Source organism: Panthera onca, chromosome C1 (genome assembly GCF_046562875.1).
Source record: "Panthera onca isolate mPanOnc1 chromosome C1, mPanOnc1 haplotype 2, whole genome shotgun sequence".
Lineage (NCBI taxonomy): Eukaryota > Metazoa > Chordata > Mammalia > Carnivora > Felidae > Panthera > Panthera onca.
Window position 1 is genome coordinate 8,322,309 of NC_138346.1, and position 19,339 is coordinate 8,341,647.

General features: G+C 57.5%; 1 protein-coding gene across 2 annotated transcripts; it reads right to left on the reverse strand.

The window, feature by feature from the left end:
• Positions 1 to 4,379: 4,379 nt before the first annotated feature.
• PTMA (prothymosin alpha) lies at positions 4,380 to 9,370 on the reverse strand. 2 transcript variants are annotated; one of them, XM_060624127.2, is made up of 5 exons: positions 9,133 to 9,370; positions 6,319 to 6,390; positions 5,956 to 6,052; positions 5,378 to 5,451; positions 4,380 to 5,131 (listed from the first exon to the last, which is right to left on the reverse strand). In XM_060624127.2, the coding sequence occupies exons 1-5, from the start codon at positions 9,175 to 9,177 to the stop codon at positions 5,084 to 5,086; spliced, it is 336 nt and encodes a 111-aa protein (XP_060480110.1). In that variant the 5' UTR covers positions 9,178 to 9,370; the 3' UTR covers positions 4,380 to 5,083. The 2 variants fall into 2 exon arrangements, with proteins under 2 accessions (XP_060480110.1, XP_060480111.1); XM_060624128.2 differs by having other exon boundaries at positions 5,956 to 6,049; positions 9,133 to 9,368.
• Positions 9,371 to 19,339: the final 9,969 nt, after the last annotated feature.

The following is a 19,339-nucleotide window of genomic DNA, read 5'->3' on the forward strand; positions in this document are numbered from 1 at the left end:
AGCACTGCCCCCTTCCTTGGCTGGCCCCACCCTTGCCTTCAAGGGCTTAGAGCTAGGGGTTGACAAGCGGCTACACTGCAAAATTGTACTACCCCAAGGAGAGCTGGGACCAGAATTTCCATCCCCGTGAAGCAGCTTTCACCAGGCAGGGACCACACAGTGGCCAGGGCCTGAGGCGGGCAGGGGTGGCCCGTATCCAGGACATAGGAGGCCTCAGAGGAAGCATGGCAGAAGGCTGGGCACTGGGGATGTAGGCCGTCTTTGGACCCGTGGGCCGGCGTTGGCAGCCGAGAAGAGGTGGGACCAGACCCTGGCGCTCGGGCCTGGGGCAGCCTGGCAGGCAGCTCAGAGCACCAGGGAGTGCCTCTGGGAGCCTGGGACCTCCAGCCCCCAATTCCAAGGAGCAGAGGCTCCTGGGACTGTGACTTAGGTCAGCAGTCACGGTGAATAGCGAGCAGAGATGGCCAAGAGCTGGACCTGCCCTAGAAGGGTGCTGTGTACACCAAGCATTTGACCGGAGTTAAGCAAGAGGGAGCTCGGGGGACCGGAACTCAAGGTAGACACAGGAGGAACTGCCCCTGACCTCAGCTCGACTCTGGAGGGTCCTGGGGTCTCCCCTTGAGGAAAATAAGGACCAGATTCCTGGGCCATCAGCTGCCCAGAGGAAAGGCTTGCGAAATGACCACTGACTCTCAGGTCTGATTGGGGCTCCAGAAACAGAGAGGGAGGAAGGTCTTTTTGTGGGGTGGGGGTGGCTAAGGTTGCGCTCCCCGAGGCTAGGGCCCCTGAAGGGCTCTTTCCCGGACTGAGCAGAATCCAGCAGAGCCCCCTGCAGTTCCTCTATGTCCACCAGAGGGAGCCCGTCCCTTGCAAATCTTCCAATTTGGGCCGTGCGGGCAGCCTGGCCCACGGAGGGGACTTTGGGAGGAAGATGGATGCGTAGAACAGGTTGTCTGAGAACAGGTCCCCAGGGAGTGACAAATAGTGTAGCGGCCTTTAGAAGGACTAGTGCCAAGGTGCCAAAGGCAGCAAAGGGCTATTCCAGGCCGAACTTCGGGGGGCGAAGCGATGCGGTGAGGCCATGTGGCTGGGACAGAGGGTGCCGGGAGCTAGGTGCGGACATGGGACATTAAGAAAGCAAGCCCTGGGCCTGGCTCATGACTCACACTCTTGTTCCCATTGTGCAGAGGAGGACAGGGAAGCCCAGCAAGGTTCAGTTACTTGCCCATTAACACAGCTGTCAAATCTGCGTCTGGATGGGGCTAAGCCTCTTACCTCTTTTCTAGAAGCTTTGAGGATAGTAGTTCCTTCCAAGCCCGAGGGAGCCTGGGAGCCTGATGCCAGCTCCATGCGTTGCCTTCTATGTTGCCTTCTTTGCCCCTTGGGCTAGAGACCCAGCCAGGGCTATGGGCCTTGGGAACATCTGCAGGACCGAGCTGCCCTGGAGCTGGTCAGCCTTGCCTGGAGAAGCCACCAGCCCAGCCTGTGCGGGACACATGGGGTGGGTGCTCAGGGCCAGAAGTTCCTTCCTACCGAAGCCTTGATCTGACCCCGACCCTCGCGGCAGTTTGGGTGCAGTTCAGTGGGCGACAGGCAGCCTGGGGCTTGAGCAGCCCAGGACTCGCCACACTTGTCTTCACAGGCTCCAACACCTGTGCAGGGCAAGCCCCCCACCCCCCGCCAGAATGGGGTGCCCAGCAGAATCCACGAACGAGGGTGGGGGAGACAAAGGTGTGGAATGCTGTCTCACAACCCGGAGGTGCCCTGTGGTGTCCGGAGAGCACTGGGCGCACATGTAAATGAACGAATGAATGAACGAACGAATGAATGAATGAATGGAATCGGCAGAATACTGTGTGCAGGGAAACGTGGTAAACAAGGCACGGGGACAGCCAAAAAACACACAAACCGGTAAAATATACGAGCTCACGTTGTGAGACCTGCTTTGTGGTTGAGGGACAGAACTGGGGAAGGCCTTCTTTAAGTCAGGGACAGGGACGGCCTGTCTGGGGAGGTAACACTGGCACTGAGACCTAACATGGATCGAGTCATGAGAAGTTTGGGAATCAGACATCCCTGGGGCAGGAGTGGCAAGTGCAGAGTCCCTGCGGGAGGACCAAGCTTGCCTTGGACACAAGGGGGCTAATGTGCTGGGGAGCGAGGGAGGCGGGGCCTGGGATGAAGGGAGAGGTGGCCCTGGGCTCAGAGCTTTCACTTACTGAGAGGGACAGCATCTAGCTCTGTGTTCCCTGGTGTGACTTAATGCCCTGTGTCTTCTTGCCGGGCCCTCGTCCTGGCCTATCTTGTTCGTACCTCGGCCTCGGTTACTCTGGCCCAGCCCAGGCCTCTCTTCTGCCCCCAGACCTGTGCACCCGACAGCCTCTGACAATTCACCTCAAACACAGCAAGGTTTCCGTGCAGGTCTAGACCTTCATCTCCAGCCCCTTCCACGTGGCAAGTGGCTCCTCCCTGTGCCGAAGGGCTCAGGCCCCAGCCTGGGGTCGGGGATCCTGGCCTCCAACACCCAACCTATCCCGGAGTCTTGACACTTTACCCCATGTTGTATCTCAAATGCACCTGTTTCTCCTCCACCCAGGACTTCTTCTTAATCCAGGACCCCTGCCTCCGCAGATGTCACTTCAGTGCTTTCCAGGGAGTTTTCCTACTAAAGCCATTCCATGGCTTCCCCCCAAATCCTACCTCAGCACCTGGTGCAGACTGCCCGCCCCCTTTGCCCGTGCGCTCTTAGCACCCTCCTGCATCAGGGCCTGGCCGCGCACCGCTGCTGCCCCGCCACCCCCCCCCCCCCCCATTTCATCCTCCTGGCCTTTCCAGTCTCAGCTTCAGTGCTGCCTCCCCAGGGAGGCCCTCCCTGCTGTCGGGACCCCTTGTCCTGGTGCTCAGAGTCCCCTTGTCCAAGATTCTCCTTAAAGAGTTGTGGATGGGTACCTCAGCTAACATCCCCCTCCCCCCAACCCCTCACTGCCCACGGGTGTTTTGAAGACTCCTTAATGCAGAGCAGGGCCTGAGGTGGAGGGAGGGCAGAGGGAGACGGGAGCGATTGTCAGGAGAGGGTTGTCTCTTTGGATAAAGCAGTGGGTAAGTCAGCTCAAGTGCGAGGCAAGAACTCCCACATACCGTGTTGGGAGGTAGGGAGGGTGCATGGTTTTTGTCCCCACCTCCTCCTCTGCCCACTCCTGCCTGTGGCATAGGCTCAGGCACACCGACCTGAGACGTATCCCTCCTGAGGATGGATCTGTGCACCACCCCCTTCCAGCCCCCTTTCCCTCTCATCCCTGCGTATCTAAGAGCAAGGCATCTTTAAGACCGAATTCGGGAGGGACAGAGGAGGCCCAGGGTCCCCCCAGCGGGTGGCAGAGCCCATACACTTACATGCTCAGTGAACAGGCCCCTCACAGTGGGTCCTGCAGCCTGTCAGCCAGTAGGACTTCAATCTCGCTGACAGCCTAGAGAATGGGTACCACCACGATTCAGGGGCACACACTAGGGATGCCTGTAGGGGGCTTCTGCTTGTGAAGCTCATCTTCAGGCCTCAGGCAGCTTAGGGGGCTCCAATAGCTCCCTCTCCCTGAGGGCTTGAGCTTGAGGTCAACGTTGCTTCACTCAGCTTTCCTCACTGCTCACAACCTGTGTCTGAAAATCCGAAGTGCCCACCTACCACCTTCAACTGAGCTCAAGGGTCAGGCTGGCCTGCCCTTCTAACCAAGGTCCTACTTCCTTCTCCAGGCTGGAGCTTGGAAAATTAGGGCAAGGCTGCATTAGCGCCCTGAAAAGTTTAAAGGGACCAGAAGGTGGCATATGCCACATGCCACCACCAGGGGGAGCCACTGTGGCCACACTAATTGGGAGGCCCCAGCAGGAAAGGCCCAAGTTGTCAGTTATCCTACCGGGGGGGGGGGGGGGGGGGGGGGGGGGGGGGGGGCGGGAGGCAGCCTGGCTGGGGTTTTGGCCCCGGGCTCACATCTGGCCAGTGCAGACCCCAACCCTAGGGCCTGTTCCTCTGGAGTCCCTGGGGCTGCAGACATCACACCTTCCAGGGTACCCAATAAGGAGGTCGTGGGACGACCCTATGAGGTAAGCAGGAGACCGACCCAGGTTAAGCAGCTCGCCCTTCAACCCGGAACTCCAGGGTCCTTCCCCATGTCTTGGTGGCCTGTCGTGGCTCAGTCGCTGACCACCATGGCCACCCACCATGCAGCCCAACGGGCATATCCATCCTCCTTGCAAACTGAGGATTTTGGCCCACTATCCCCAGGAAACATAGCTGGGCTTGAGCTCAAGACCCTCCCCCTCCCATCTTCACCCCCTCCTCAAGTCTAAAGAGAAATGAAACACAGAAAAAACAGGCTTGAGACAGCTTTGTTAGAACAACTCAGCAAAATAAAATTCCGGTTTATTGTTGGACAACATTGTTTCACACATACATCAAACAGGCCAAAAAAAATAAACAGCAACTTCATAGACAAAAAAGGAAAAAAAAGAAACCTTTTATCTTTGGCCTTTTTAACCATCTCATACAAACCAACTACTTATAGTACAGCTAAGTACATACACAAAAAAAGTTACTGGAATGCTCGGAATAAGATTGTTTTTTTGTTGTTGTTTTTGCTTTTTTTACAAGGTTTTTTTTCTCCTTTGAGATTATAATGAACATGGTCACACCACAAGTAAAGTCAGAAGTAGGACAGAGAACGCTCCGAAGGCTGGTTTGGTCATCCGAGATCATTAAAAATGGCTGACCCCTAACAATATGTACAAAAATATAAAATGTAAATAAAAAATACAAACAAATTTTCCTTTTTAAAGTACTTTTAAGAAAAAAAGCAGGGCCTTGGAAGTTTTGGTTCTTTTTTCCTCCCCTGTTGCAAATTCACGTTGTGGTTTTGGTTGGGTGGCGGAGAGCGTGTGTCATCTGCGGGTGGCGCTGCCCGCGTGGGGCGGGCGGGCGGGACTCTCTACTCGAAGGTGACCACGTTTAGATTCTGAGACGGGAAGTGGAGGGTGAACAGGTCACGGTGGCCTTTTTTTGTTTTGTTAAGTTTAACTTTTCCTTTTTTGCTGTCTAGTCATCCTCGTCGGTCTTCTGCTTCTTGGCGTCGACATCGTCATCCTGGGCAGAGAAAGACAGTCAAGGCCCCTGCGGCGCCCCCACCGCTTGGCATAGCCAAGCAGGGGCCAGGCACTGGCCCCTCCAGAGGCTTCCAGAGCTCTGGGAAGGCAGGCCTAGGTTCCTTCCTATTCCTGCTCAAGACAAGGGAGCCTGCCTTTCAGGACCACTCACCACCCCAGACTCCAATCGGCGGCCCCTCGGGTGGTAACGCCTTAGCCCCCAAGCCATACCCAAGCCAGGACCCACCTCATCATCTTCAGCTGCCCGTTTGCCCGTAGCTGCCTCAGCCTCCTCATCTTCGTCTCCATCCTCTTCCTCACCTGCAGAACCAAACCCCAGGGTAAACCATGCTGCCTCCTCAACTAAGGGAAGAATCTCGGTACCCTGCCCACCCAGCGACAGCCAGAACTTGGCGGGGGGAGAGACACGCAACACCACAGCGCCTCAGGGGATCTGCCAGGAACAGAATCGCCAGGACAAGAGACCCCTGATCTCTGCAGCCCGACAAACAGGGCAGCCAGGGTACCACACCAGCCACACCGGCACAAGTCTTCAGAGGAAGAAAGAGGGCCCACATAGCCGGCTGCACCCCAAGAGGACAGATGAACAGATCAGTGCGCGGAAGGCACCAAAGGGAGTCAGTGTGGGTGCGTAGGGCACAGCTCCGCCTCACTAGCCTACAACAAAGTCCGAACTCCACAGTACAAACCCGCCCGCAGGGGGTCCACCGGTCTCCAACCCCAGAAACCCCCAGTTCCTGCCCCTTTTCTAGACAAAGCAAGGGAAAGGTAACCCCAAAAGGGGAGATGAACAAGGCTACTCACCGTCACCTTCCTCCTCCTCCTCTTCTTCCTCTCCCCCTTCTTCCTCTTCTTCATCTACCTCATTGTCAGCCTCCTGCTCCCCATTTTCCTCATTCTCCTCGACAGAAAACATAACCAGGTTGTTAATGAGAACAGGCCATCGGTCCTGCCCCATCCCTTCCCTGGGACCCCACCAGTGTGTCTACAGTCCCAGACCAGCTAAGAGAACTCATCAGTTCATCTTCCTAAAGCTCCACCAGGGGACCACCATGCAGGAACTGCCCGAGGGCTCAGCCTCCTCCCCTAACCAGGATTAAACCCAAGCTGGAGTGAGAACTTCCTGGCCGGGAGCAGTTAGGGGTCATGGGGAAGGTGGACACTCACAGCGTTCCCATTAGCAGGGGCGTCTCTTCCATTCTCCGCCTCCTCCACAACTTCCTTCTTCTCCTTTAAGTCCTTCAAAAAGAGGGAACCAGTAAGTCTTTTTGAGAAACCCAGGGCTGGCAAAGAGGCCCAGGACTCAAGGCATGTATGTACCGCTGATGTGGGTGTCCTAACAGCCCTGTATTACACTTGGAAACTCTGCAAGGAAGGGCCACAGGATACCCAGGGTGTCTGTGGTCAAGATTTCCTCCGATTTCTCAACCCTTAAGAAACACACCAAAAAGAGTCCCCTACAGTTGTTCCCACCGTCCCTTACTCATGCTTCTTAGGAAAAGAGCCACTGTGGCACCACAGCCTTAAACCCGTCTGGCTGGGCAGACGAGCCCGGGAACACTTCACTCTCACACACCCATCACAGACTGGTTTCCAACCAGAGGGAGCTCCGCCTCTCACAAATCCTCCTTGGAAGACAGCAGGTATGCGCCATAAATAAATAAGGTAATGGAGGGAGGGCCCGGGCGCTGCGGGGAGAACTCCCGTGGGCGGGTTAGCCTGGGAAGGGAATGGGAGGAAGCAAACAGGCAGAACTGGGGAGGCCGCCTTAGAGCCGAGCTTAAGCTCCAAGCCCACCGTAGCCCAGGACCTGCAAGGGCAGCTCTTTGGAAAAAACCCGAACCCACCAATCCCCTATATGTGACAGCTGTCCCAGGAGGTCCCAGACCGTTGCCGGGAAATGCACCCCAGCTTGGGTGACTCGACCCTTGTTCAGATGCGCGCGGCCCGGAGCTCCCCATCTCCCTCCCAGCTTCTCGCTGTCCGCGCGGCGGCTCTCAGCGTTCGGCCGCACCTCGAGGAGTGGACACGGTCCAAAGGGCAACGCCGTCGGGGGCGCCCCAAAGCCCCGTAACTTTTTCCACCTGGCACTGCCGAGCCGGCTGCCAACACAAACAGGCGTCGGGCCGGGCGCCGGTGCAGCTCGGCCTCCATCCAGTGAGCGGCCCCGGGGCACCTGTCGGCCCCATTACCCCGGGCCGACGGGCCGCGAACCCGGGCACCGCCCGCTCCCGCCCCCTGGCGGCCGAAGCCCCGGGGAGCGGGTGGGGGCGGGGAGAACGCGGCGCGCAGGCGCGCAGCCCCCGCCCGGCGGGCTTTGCGCGCGGACCTCGGCACGCACCGCGCGCGCGGAGCACGTGGCCCAGGGCCGCCGAGTGCGCCCCTGACCCTGGAGACCCGGGGCGTGCGGGCTGCGCTGGCCCGGCCACTGCGCGACTTGCGCGCGGGTCTTTCCGGGTCTCTCGACGCCCCCACCACAGGCCTCGACGCGTGGGCCTGCGTCTCGCATTTGGCGGGCAAAGTCCCGCGGGAGGCCGCCCCGAAGTCCACAGGGCTTTCTCAGACCGGCAGCCCGAGGCCGTCGGGGACGCGCTCCACGCGCTATTTATTCCCGGCGGGAAATTGCCTAGAAGGAAAGCGAACGCGGACGTCCGCACCGGGAAGGGCCGACCCTTCCACCCCCGACTAGTTCCCGGGCTGGGCCCAGAGGGGGCCGGGCTGAAGCCCTTGCGGAGATCCCAGTCGCCAGCTCCACTCCGCAGGGGGAGTCACCCCTGGGAGAGAGCCAGAGGTGACGCCAGGGGCACAGAGGTTAAGGAGACGCCAAGGTGACTCGTCCCCGTCCCCGTAGGGGCACGAGAGAGGCGCGGACAAGAGCCTCAGGGTAAAAACGCCGATGTGCCTTAAAGTGCCGCGCTCCCGCTGAGGGCGGAGACGCTCGCCGCGCGGGCCGCGGAAACTACCCGGCGCGCAGGACCAGAGCTGCGCCAAACGCCCAAGACCTCAAAACCGAGGGCGGTGAACCCGCAGCACCAGTCTCCCAAACACCTCTGGCGCCCGGCTTGACCCCGCAACGGGGCAGCCGCGGCCACAGCTTTTGTTCGTGTCCGCGTCGCCTCCGGAGCGGCCGCGCACACGGTGCTTCCCGGGCAGCCGCGGGGGGCGCCCATCGTCGCCGCGGCGCGCCGTTCCTTCACTTTCCGTTTCCTCCCCAACGGCGCGTGGGCTCGCCTCCTCCACAGCCAAACCCGGCACCGCTGAATTATTGAAGCTGGGCGGCTGCTCCCGGAGCACTCTCCCCGGAGGACGCCTATCCCCGCCCTCCCTGAGGGCCCCCAGGGCGGAGGAGACCTTCACACCTCCGCGGAGACAATCGACGTAGCGGCCGGCTGACCCGCTGCCCCACTCCGCCTTATCAGAGCTTAGTCCCGATAAAGCTCCTCGGACCCGCTGCAAGGCGCGAAACGAGGCAGCCCGGCTCCGAACAAAGAGCAGCGCCGCCGGCGGGCGCTCGCTGCGGAGCCGCCACTTCCCGCAGCCGACCCGCGCCTGCAACGCGCACCCCCCCCAGCACTTCCGATTCCAAACGCGCTCGAGTTTCAAAGTTATTTCCGTGTGCCCTGCGGGCTGACGACCCCCAGCCCGGCCCCTCTCCTCCCGCCACTGTTCAGACGAGTCACAAACAAGTTTCAGGAGCTGTGCGACACCCATCACCCGAGCCCCTCAGCCCCCGCACCCGCCCTCGGGACCCCGAGGGCACCCCGGCCCACTCCTCGACGGGCATCACGTCTGCCCGCAGCGCTTCCCGCCCCCTCCCCCGCACACAAAAGAGTGGGCTGCCGGGGGGCCTAGGCCGGGGGCGAGCAGTCTCTCCACAGGAAGAAACGACAGCGAGCTTGGGGCAGCCCAGCCGTCGCGCGCCAAACACCGCTCCGGCGGCAGCCTTCGGACCCCGAAGGGGCGGGCGGCGTCCAGCCTCACCTTGGTGGTGATCTCGGAGCTGGTGTCCACGGCCGCGTCTGACATGATGGGGCACGCCGGTGATCCGATGCAGCGGATTAAAAGGAGAGCGAGAGTTCGAGGACTCTGGCGACAAAGCTGCCGGAGTCCGGGGTGGCGGAGGAGGCGCGCGGCGGAGGTGGTTGCGGCGAACGGGAAGCCGGACGCAGGAACAATGCAAAGATGGCTTTTCAGAGCAGCCAGTGGGGAACTCACGCGGCGCCAGAACCTTTAATATAGATTAGTGGGCGGCGCTCGGCCTCCTCTGCCCGAATGCTATTGGCTGAGCACAGGGAGCGGGCGCTCGCTCATTGGCTCGATTCCGAACAATGGGCAAGCGTGCTTAAAGCGGCAGTGCCTTGGTGCGTCCCGCGCTGCGCAGTCGCCGGCCGCACTGTCATTCAGGGCCTTAGTTTGCCGGGTCTCGGCGGCGCCGGCGCCGTGGGGGAGGGGCGCGCGAGCGCGCTCTGGGCGCGCGCTCCCGCAGCTGTTTTGCTGGGGCTGCTGACGCAGAAAGCCAAAGCGCGGCAAAGCTGCCCGCCCAGCCCCCCCGTCTTCCCCTCCCCGCTGCTGCTCGGAAGGAGGGGGAGGGAAGAGGAGGCGGCGACCGGCGCGCACGACGGCTGCCAGCGAGGGGGAGGGGAGGGGAGGGCCGGGTGCTGGGCTGCGCTCGCCCGGGGCGGTGCCCTGTGCAGTGCCCGGGGAGGTGCCCGCCCCCCGCTCCTGGGCACCTTCAACCAAGAATTGTCCCATGGCAAGTGGGCGGTAGCCCTAAGACGATCATTGAGGGCGCGAGGCCGAGACCCGCGCTCCTAGGCCGCCCCGTCTTTACGTCGTCAACATCCTCTGCCCAGCCCCAGACGCCCCAGTCTTTGAAGAGGTGACCCCTTTGCCCACCACCAGCCCCGGCGTTGGCCGCCTGAGCCACCCGACGAGCGGGCTCCGTGCCAAGCATATTCTCTGGGATTCGTGCTTCGAGGGGAGTCGTGGGCCGGTGCAGGCTCCTGCCTTCGAACAGGACAATCCCACGGGCGTCGCACCACACAGCGGTCTCCGCACCCCAGGGCATTGGACAGCACCCCGGACCGTCACTGCCGTCGTGACAGCCTCTGGGAGCCTCCTTCCACGGCCCGGCCATCGAGTCTACCCTCTCTCACCGCCCTTAAGGGGCTGCGAGGGGCACATGAGCTTATACACTGAGGGTTTACTGGGGGAAATAATCGTCCTTTAGACCAGTTGGGCTAGTCCTTGGGGACTCCTTGAAGTTTGGGGCGCCATTTAGGGAACCACGCGGAGCCCTGAGAAGAGAACCATCAAGGCGCCACACTCAAGATGGCGTTGGGCTCGGTAAGCGTGGCGTGACGTGGCGATCAGATCACGCAGACGATCCGAAAACCGCAGGCTACACCCTCCTTATTGCAATCGCGCTTGGCTGTCGAAGTAAGAGGCCAGCCGTGTGGGAAGAAAGATTAGAATAGATGGGAAAACGTTCCAGAAAAAAAAATTAATAAACTCTCTGTGCCGCACTCAACATGGCGACAGATAGGGTTCATCCCCGTGTTGCCAGAAGGGGGCGCCCGACACGGAAGGCGGGACTCCGGAGGAACGGGCGCACACTGGCTGAGAGTGGCGGGCGAACACAAAGTTGACGCTTTGCGTCCTGCCATTGGCAGGTTCCGCTGTCTGTCTCTTGGGGCTGCCGATCTGGGAATGGAGAAAACCCGGAGTCTTAAGTCGTGGAGGAGGGACGGATGCCAAATCCAGTAGAGCTTCAAGTGAGGAACGGGAGGAGAGACTGAGTCGCCCTTCTTGTTTCTCTTAGGTCAGGGGCTCGCTGACCCCATTCCCACCTCGAGACTCCCTTTGCTGAGCTTACCACGCATCCGCCTGGCTGCCTCCTATGACCCGGGACTCCGCTGCCCCGCCGGGAGGAGGCACGGAGTGCAGGGGCGCCACCTGGGTCTGGGCCCCCTCCCCGCTTCCCCTGTCCCGCACGCGTCAGGCCCGCATCCTGGTTCACATCTGTCAGTCTGGCCGTTGGGGCTTTTCCCAAGCGACTTGTCCTCTGGGAAGAGAGAAGCCCGGGCTCCCTGTCCTTTGGCCGGGAGAAACGTAGGACAGGTGCTGGAAAGGGCGGGAGCATCGCGCCACCTCCTGCTGCCTGGCGGTCGCCATCCCGTCCCGGGTACGCGGCAGCGGAGGGGGCGTCTGCGGGTCTCCGTCCTGCCCCCAGGCACCCCAATGGCTGGAAGTGGGATTTTCGGCAGGGTGGGCGCGCGTCAGTCCAAGGGACTCGCAATAGTATCCCCAAGGACCACGCGTCCCAACTCTTTGTTCGGTCCCTTCCTCCCCCGGCCAGCTGCCTTTATTGCGGCGTGGACCTGGGGCGGTTCTTCGCCCCAGAGGAGGAAAGGGTTTGTTGTCCGCTGCCGCTGTGATCTCCTCCTTTGTGCCACAGTCTCCAAGAACTGGAGGGATTGTGCGGCATCGTAAATGAGGCAGGACAGCGCCTTCTACCTTCCTTGCATCCATTAATCTCTGGTTTACCCTAGAAGGAATTGTTCAGTCCACAAAACCCAGATGCAGCGAGAGCTTGGTCTGTGCCACATCTAAGCAATTGAGGCTTCTAACCTCCCTGGATGGTGACCTTGGGCAGTCTGTATATCCAAGCTGAAAACTGGACATGACTTCTGGATTATGGCTCAGGGACAGGGGCAGGGGCAGGGGTAGGGGCGGGGTGCGGGGGGGGGGGGCGGTGAGAGCGTAGGGGAGTGGTTCTGGGCAATGCTGCAGATGTTTGGGAGGAGCTGGGTGAGCGTGAATTTCCCTCGAAGAACTGCTTTGCCTGACCCTGTCCCCCTCCCCACCCCCTGTCCCCCAAGCTGTTAGCTCTGCTAGAAGCAGTAAGGAAGGTTCCTGCGCACCTGGTTCTGGAACCAGTATTTACATTCAGCAAGCATTCACTGAGCGCTTGCTGTGTACATAGCAGGGAGTCTTTGGCTCACCCCTCAAGCATTTTCATTTATCCTCTGCATCTTGCAAGGTAGACAGGACAATTATAGGGTTGAATCATACGAAACTGATGTTTTTGTAGGTCAAAACCAATTGAAAATCAGCGAATTTGTACGTTCAGCCTCCAATATGATATCACTTTACTTGTAACAAGTCAAAAGAGCAGACCAAGGATTATAGCAAGGAACTTGAAGTAACCAAGTGAATCAGTGACCAAGCTGGGGCTAAAATCCTAAAATGAAAGACTCTGCCTTGTTAGATGTGTCCTGGAGCAGAAGTGGCCTCCTTGGACCTCCTTGGACTCATAAGTGATGGAGTTATTTAGGCTATCAAGAGCCTCCGTTCCTCCAGGGACAGGCCACTCACATCATCTTTGCTGTTTCTGAATGGCTGTTCTTCCTGTCCTCTGTCACTTCCACTCACTGATACATCTCTGTCCTTTGCTGCTTCTGTGGCCTTTGAAACCTCCCAAGATGAGCTGGTATGCCCTGTTAGACCACATTTCCACGTGCATGTCAGAGGTGCCCTGGGCTTAGGTTAGAGCTTCTCTAAGGCAGGGGCCCCAAGTGGCCCCCAGGCAAGTTTTGTTTTTAAGGAATTTGTATAAGGACACCTCTGGGTTACCTACACATTCTCCAGTTGGGACCACAGGCCTCTCGCTGCCAGGCCTGAGTCACACTTATTTCACCTGTCTGGCCCTGTAGGCACTTATGTTTGCAACCCTTGCTCCTAAGCCATTTCCAATGTATTCCTGATTGGTTGTCTCACAAGTCTGCTTGATTCCCAAAAGACCAAAAAGGTTATAAACGCTGGTAAAGCTGCCTGGGTTCATATCCCAGTCTTGCCACATGCTAGCTGTGTGAAACTAGGCAAGTCATTTCCTCACCTCTAAAAAAATGGAGAGGATAATAACAGTTGCCTACCTTCTGGGGTTATGGTGGGAATTGAACTGGTTAATATTCAGAAAGTGCTTAGAAGAGTATCTGGCACATCCATCCATCCAGGAAAACCATCGGTCTTCTCAGGGCCCCATTTTCCAGCTGCTTTCTGCACCTAAGTGGATAGGTTTCGGTGTCTGCAGGTCTCTGGGCAAAGGAACAATGTCTTCAGCAAATTCTTCCCATATTCAGTGGGAAATGAGGGCACCAGCCTAGCGGAGTTTCCGGAAGCCGATGATTTGGTGCCCGACATGCTCGGCAGCCCCTCTGGCCTCAGAGGAATGACAGAGTCTGGGAGGCAGCCTGAGTGGAGCAGGCCTCAAAAACTCCCGCCTTCCCGCCCTTCAGAAACCCAGGCGTTTCAGGCTGTGGTTTCCTTGCCCGGGCAGAAGGGCCTGGGGAGCTGCCAGGGGCCTTTCAACTCTCCCGCCTTGCCGAGCCCGGATGGGATTGTGTAAGAGCCACCCCCCACACGCCTGCTCCCCTGTGCAGCACGTCCGGGCCTGCCCTTTCTCCCGGGGAGCTGTGCCAGAAGGCCCTGGTACCTACACAGGTCTGGCAGCTCCTGCCAGAGGTCCAAGAGGCTCCTGCCTGGCAGGGGGAGGGTGGGGGACATCTCTTGATGTTCAGGGCCTGCCCCCAAACATGCCAAACTGGAGCTCTGGTTGGAGACTAGATAAGGAGGCTGGGGGAGGTGTGTGTGCTGTGTCCATGGCCACCGCCGCCTCCTGAGCACGCTCGCGCCATGGTGCCCGTTCTGGACTCCCGTGCACATGCCCCCCCCCCCCCCATGCTGTCTCCAGGAATCTTCTGCCTGCCCATGCCGTTTCCCAGCCCCTCTTCCCTGCATCCATCTGTGTGTGTGTGTGTGTGTGTGTGTGTGTGTGTGTGCACGCCTATTTGCATAGCTCAAGCTCCGTGGGTGTTTTGCTTAAGCTCTGGTTACCGTTCGTGAGTGCGTGGGCCCGGCATCATGCTGGCAGGTGAAGGTGCTGGTGGGGGGGGGGGTGGTGCACGTGTGCCGGCACATCGGTCTCCCTGCCCCGTGAATGCCTGTGAGGGAGGCGCATCCAAGGAAAGGTTAAACACCTATATGTGACATGAGGAGGCATTGAACTGGACATCTCCACACCTGTCCCTTCTTGCCACCTGGCCCCACATGGAACCCAGCAAGACAGGAGTCTCCAGTGGGTCCTAGATAAGGGTCTGTGTGCCCCCTCCAGGTCAGAAGTAAGCTCGAAGTTGGGAAGGGGTAGCTTGGAATGTCTGCTTTCCTCATCTCTGTTAATCTCAAACGGGTCTCTTCCCTTCACCCCTGGCAGAGAAGCCACCTCCAGCCATGTTTACGGGGAGAGGGTGTAAGGTGTGGAGGACGCACCACCAGCCAGAATTTACTCATTCTCTCACACCAAAGTGGAGTACGGACAGAGTGACCAACTCTCCAGGTTGTTCCAGGACACGGGGCTTCTCAGTGTTACAACCAGGAAACTCCCAGGCACCCTGGGACACGCTGGTCACACTGGTTCAGTCCTTGTCCACAAGCGGGTGAGAATGGCGTTTCTGAAGAAATCTATAAGCACCGCCAAGAAGGGTCCTGTGGCCCCCGATCCCAAAACAGCCCCCCACTTGGATTCTGCTTGTCTTTGCCGTGGAGGATCCAGGGTGACGCTGGGAGCATTTGGTTTGCACATGGCAGAGCAGAAGGATTGAGGGGCTTAGCGAAGATCACAGAGCAAGCTGGCGGCGCCCGGATCAGGACCTCCCGCACCCTCCCGAGAGGGCTCTCAGCTGCCATGTGCCGGGAAGGCTGACATGCGCAGTGACAGTCACGAGCACGGGAATCTTTTTCTAGATCCAGGTGGGAGCCAGGGCCTCTAGAGCAGGGGGAGAAGTCTCAGACTCCTTTCAGAAACACTCTCTCCAGGGCACCTGGGTGGCTCAGTCAGTTGCACGTCCAACTTCCACTCAGGTCATGATTTCACGACTTGTGGGTTCCAGCCCCGCGCCCGACTCTGTGCTGACAGCTCAGAGCCTGGAGCCTGCTTCTGGTTCTGTGTCTCCCTCTCTCTCTGCCCCTCCCTGGCTCTTGCTCAGTCTCTCTCTCTCTCTCTCTCTCAAAAAGTAAAATAAAAACATTAAAAATTTTTTAAAATACTCTCTCAAAAAGTAAAACAAAAACATTAAAAAAATTTTTTTTAATAAAAAAAAATGTCCTCTCCACTTAGGGGAGCCTGGGTGTCTCAGTTAGTTGAGTGTCTGTCCAACTTCGGCTCAGGTTATGATCTCACAGTTTGTGAGTTCGAGCCCTACATCGGGCTCACTGCTGTCAGCACAGAGCCCACTTCGGATCCTTTGTCCCCGTCTCTCTCTGCCCCTCCCGTGCTCACACTTTCTCTCTCTCTCTCTCTCTCTCTCTCTCTCAAAAATAAATAATAAGGAAGGAAGGAAGGAAGGGAGAGAGAGGGAGAAAGAAAGAGAAAGAAAGAAAGAAAGAAAGAGAAAGAAAGAAAGAAAGAGAAGGAAAGAAAGAAAGAAAGAGAAGGAAAGAAAGAAAGAAAGAAAGAAAGAAAGAAAGAAAGAAAGAAAGAAAGAAAAAGAGGAAGAAAGAAAGAAATACTCCCTCCAAGAGGTTTTCTGAGAATCTCACAGGAGAGAAAAAGCATGGCTCTCACTGGGACGATTCTGCAGGAAAATCTCAAAGCAGGATGAAGCATTACCTCAAAACCCAAACCTCCCCAGGGAAGGGCAGCTGGCGTCCCTTTTCCAGGGAAATGTGAGCGCCTCGTGCCGTTAAAGCCTGAGAGGAAAGCTCGAGGTCACACACCTGAACTGCGAGCCGCCCCAGCCCCAGCGTCTTCCCCAGCTGGGGCACTTCTCAGTCGCTTGCCTGGGGCCAGGCCTTGCATGGCTCTCAGTGGCTTTCGCCAGATTGTGCCAGATTATGCCCTCTCTTGCCACCGAGGCGCTTTAGGAGTGTTACCTCAAAAGCATCAGCCAGACACCTCCCAATCCACTTGGCTCCTGGCAGGGCCTCAGTTTTCCCACTTGCTAAACGAAGAGAACATGGCACAGCTCCCAGGGAGAAAACAGCATGGCTGCTTGTCCATGCTCCTGGGCTGTTCGCAGGGCCACAGCGCTCTGAGGGGCAAAGTCCTTGGCCAAGACGTGCTTTTGAGATCCCCAAAGTATTTATCACCTTGTGGTGATCAGGCTTGGGCCATATGTCATACGTTGGAGGTGTCCCTCAATCGAGACTTTCAGGATGATAAAATGTATTCCAGAACGTTCTTCAGGAGTCACCACTACTATAAAGGCTGAATTTGGGTTCAGGGACATTCATGAAAGAATTCATGACATTCATGAAAGAGAGTCAAATGTGTTCTGAATACCTGCAGAAACAGATAAAAGGGAAATTAGAAATTGATGATTAATGTTAATGAGTGAGCCTACACGGGGGGTGCCTGGCTGGCTCAGTCAGCACAGCATACGACACTTAATCTCAGGGTTGTGAGTTCGAGCCCCACATTGGGCATGGAGCCTACTTAAAAAAAAAAAAAAAGTAAATAAGTGAGGCTACATGAAATGAAACAGCTCTTAGAGCAGGGAGGGATGAGCGTTAAGAATCTTAGCTCAGAATCCCAGCTTGTAATTAGTCAAAGCTCTCAGCTTCATGGAAGGCTGTCATCTCGCCGTGGTGGGGGTTCTCCGTGTTTGCTTTCTTCAGTCCCAGCCTCTCTTCGTCTCGGGGCCACCGGTGGGAATCGGCGCACAAGGGACTGGAGGATCCACCCCTAGGCTCAACTGACACTGGTTCCGTCCCCACCCTGTTCCCATTATCTGAGCTAAAATGAGAAGGGATTTCTGGACCGGGACAGTCACGTGAGTGCCCACCTCTCTGCGTGTGCCGTGAGCTGGTGGTGGCGGGGCGGGTCTGGCTGTGACCCCGCCCGGCATGGCCCCGTGCCCTGTATGCCTGGGGACGCTTCATCAAGAAATGCCCGCTGGATTGCTCTGAATCACATGGAATTGGGCTCGACATTTCACTGAGCCCCCATGCCAGGGTGTTGACACCTGCTTCGTGCCAGAGAAGGGAAAAATTGAACCTACTTCAAGCAGTTATGGCAAAGCACCCCCGCAGATGGAGAGGACGAAAAGGAGCCTCCTTCTACAGATGGAGGCGCCGGGACCCAAAATGGGAGACTGATCTGCCAGCAGAGGGGCCCCTGGCCAGGAATAGAGCCCCCCTTGGCCCTGGCTGCCAGGGCTCCGTGCCACCAGCCCTCCCTCTCACTGAATGACTGGAGCCCCGACTGACACTAGCTCTGGAAACTCAAGAGACCAGAGTGGCCAGGGGGTGCATCCTGGAGCAAGCGGGGCTCGGCAGGAGCCCCAAGTCAGGGCAGGATGTGCGGGTGAGAGCAGGAGTGAGAGTCTGGGCAGCTCCAACACGGAAGCGAGCCAGGCGAGTGCGTGAGGAGAGAAGGCAGCAGGAGGGGCACCAGGAAGGGGGGCTCTTCTGAAAGCTGGCTTGCCCCGACCGAACGGAGACATTTCAAGTGTGCACTTCCACTTTGTTGCACGACTGGAACCCTGCAGACCTGCCCCATCGGGGGCACAGTAAGGGACCATAGCCCCAACCCCAGCACGTTGCAGTAGAGAGGCCACGAGAGAGTGGTGGCCCTGCTTCCTGAACGATCTCTGGGCCAGATGTCGTTCTGAGTTCTAGACAAATCAACTGGTTCAGTCCCGTGAGGTTTGTTGTTATCCCTGCCTTCCGAAAGGGGAAACTGAGGCACAGAGCAGGCAGGTGCGGCCCAAAGTCAGTGGCGGAGCTGGGATTTGAAACCAGGCAGCCTGGCTCCAGAGCCCCCCAGCTCGCACGGGGAAAAGTCCCTGGTCCTAAGCAGCCCTACCACCACCAGGCTCTGCCCACCCCCCCTCTTCAAACGTCAGGGACAGGATCTTGGGGTTTCCTCTGTTGATCGCTAAGGAGTTTATTTTTACCCACTAAGGCTCTCATCCCCCAGCAGGTGTCTCTCAGGTTGCAGGAGATGAAGAGAAGTCTTCCTCAGATTGGTGATTTCTGGTTGTGAGGCAAGATTTTTTCCAGTGGGACCCAGAGACCTGGGTGAAAGGGCACTCTGCAACTGTTTGTCACCAAGGGCTGACGAGAAAATCAGCCTCCTGAAAAGGAACTGTTCCCAGGATGTTCCATTGAATTTTTTCATGGCATCAGTAGACAACTGGTAACATCTGCCTTAGACATTCTACGGGCTGCTGCTCACCACAGCCTGGCCCTGGGCTCTGAATGTACAACATTGCACAGTGTTCCTTTTATAGCGACCCTCGGGATAAATTTCTCTCTGGCATCAGCACTAGCAGGACAGTGTGACCTGCTGGTTAGGAGTGCAAACCCCAGGTGTCCCCTTCATGTCCCCCTAGGAGTGTGGAGGGGAGGAACCCATTGGATCAGGGCTCCCCGCCTACCTCTGTGACTTGGTGTGGGTCCTGAGGCAAGATTTGCCCCCCCCCCCCCAGTTCTCAGTTTTCTCACCTGTAAAATGAGACTCAGTAACAACGTCCTAAGACTTCTCTTGAATAGGATGTTTCATTTTGTCGTTATAGATCCTCCTTATCTTGTACCAAATCCCATTTCCCTCTCTGACTGGGCTGTGGGAAGCACAGCAACCATCTTGAGGGCACTTCTGAGTTCCAGAACATACCCTGAGGTTAATAGGAGGAACCCAATGCCTGGCTTCCTCATAGACTCTGCCTTATTTCCTTAGCCTAGCTTCTTCAATGATTCTTTTTCTGCTGGCCTCTAGGTATTTCAATATACGTTAGAGCTGAGGCCTAAATTAATTAAAGTGGTAACTTGGGTGCCTGGTGGCTCAGGTGGTTAAACATTGGACTCATGATTTTGGCTCAGGTCATGATCTCACGGTTCCTGGCTTCGGGCACCACGTCAGGCTTTGTGCTGACAGTGCAGAGCCTGATTGGGATTCTCTCTCTCTCCCTCTCTCTCTGCCCCTCGTCTGCATGTGTGCATGCACATGTGCTCTCTCTCTCTCAAAATAAATAAATAAACTTAAAAAATAATAAAGTGGTAATTAAACAAGCTGGAGCCCTTTATACCTAAAGCACTTCCACACTGGTTGTGCCATTTAAGCCTCACCTCAAGCCAGGTGGTTGCCCCATTTTACAGGAGAAGAAATGGAGGCCCCCAAAGGGTGCTGATG

What these genes read in the sequence shown, in the direction of transcription:
- PTMA (XM_060624127.2), bottom strand. Translation starts at nt 9,177, where the DNA reads ATGTCAGACGCGGCCGTGGACACCAGCTCCGAGATCACCACCAAG. An exon ending in GCTCCGAGATCACCACCAAG is followed by an intron (nt 6,391 to 9,132) that starts GTGAGGCTGGAC and finishes CTCTTTTTGAAG; the next exon opens with GACTTAAAGGAGAAGAAGGA. An exon ending in GGGCAGCTGAAGATGATGAG is followed by an intron (nt 5,132 to 5,377) that starts GTGGGTCCTGGC and finishes TTCTCTGCCCAG; the next exon opens with GATGACGATGTCGACGCCAA.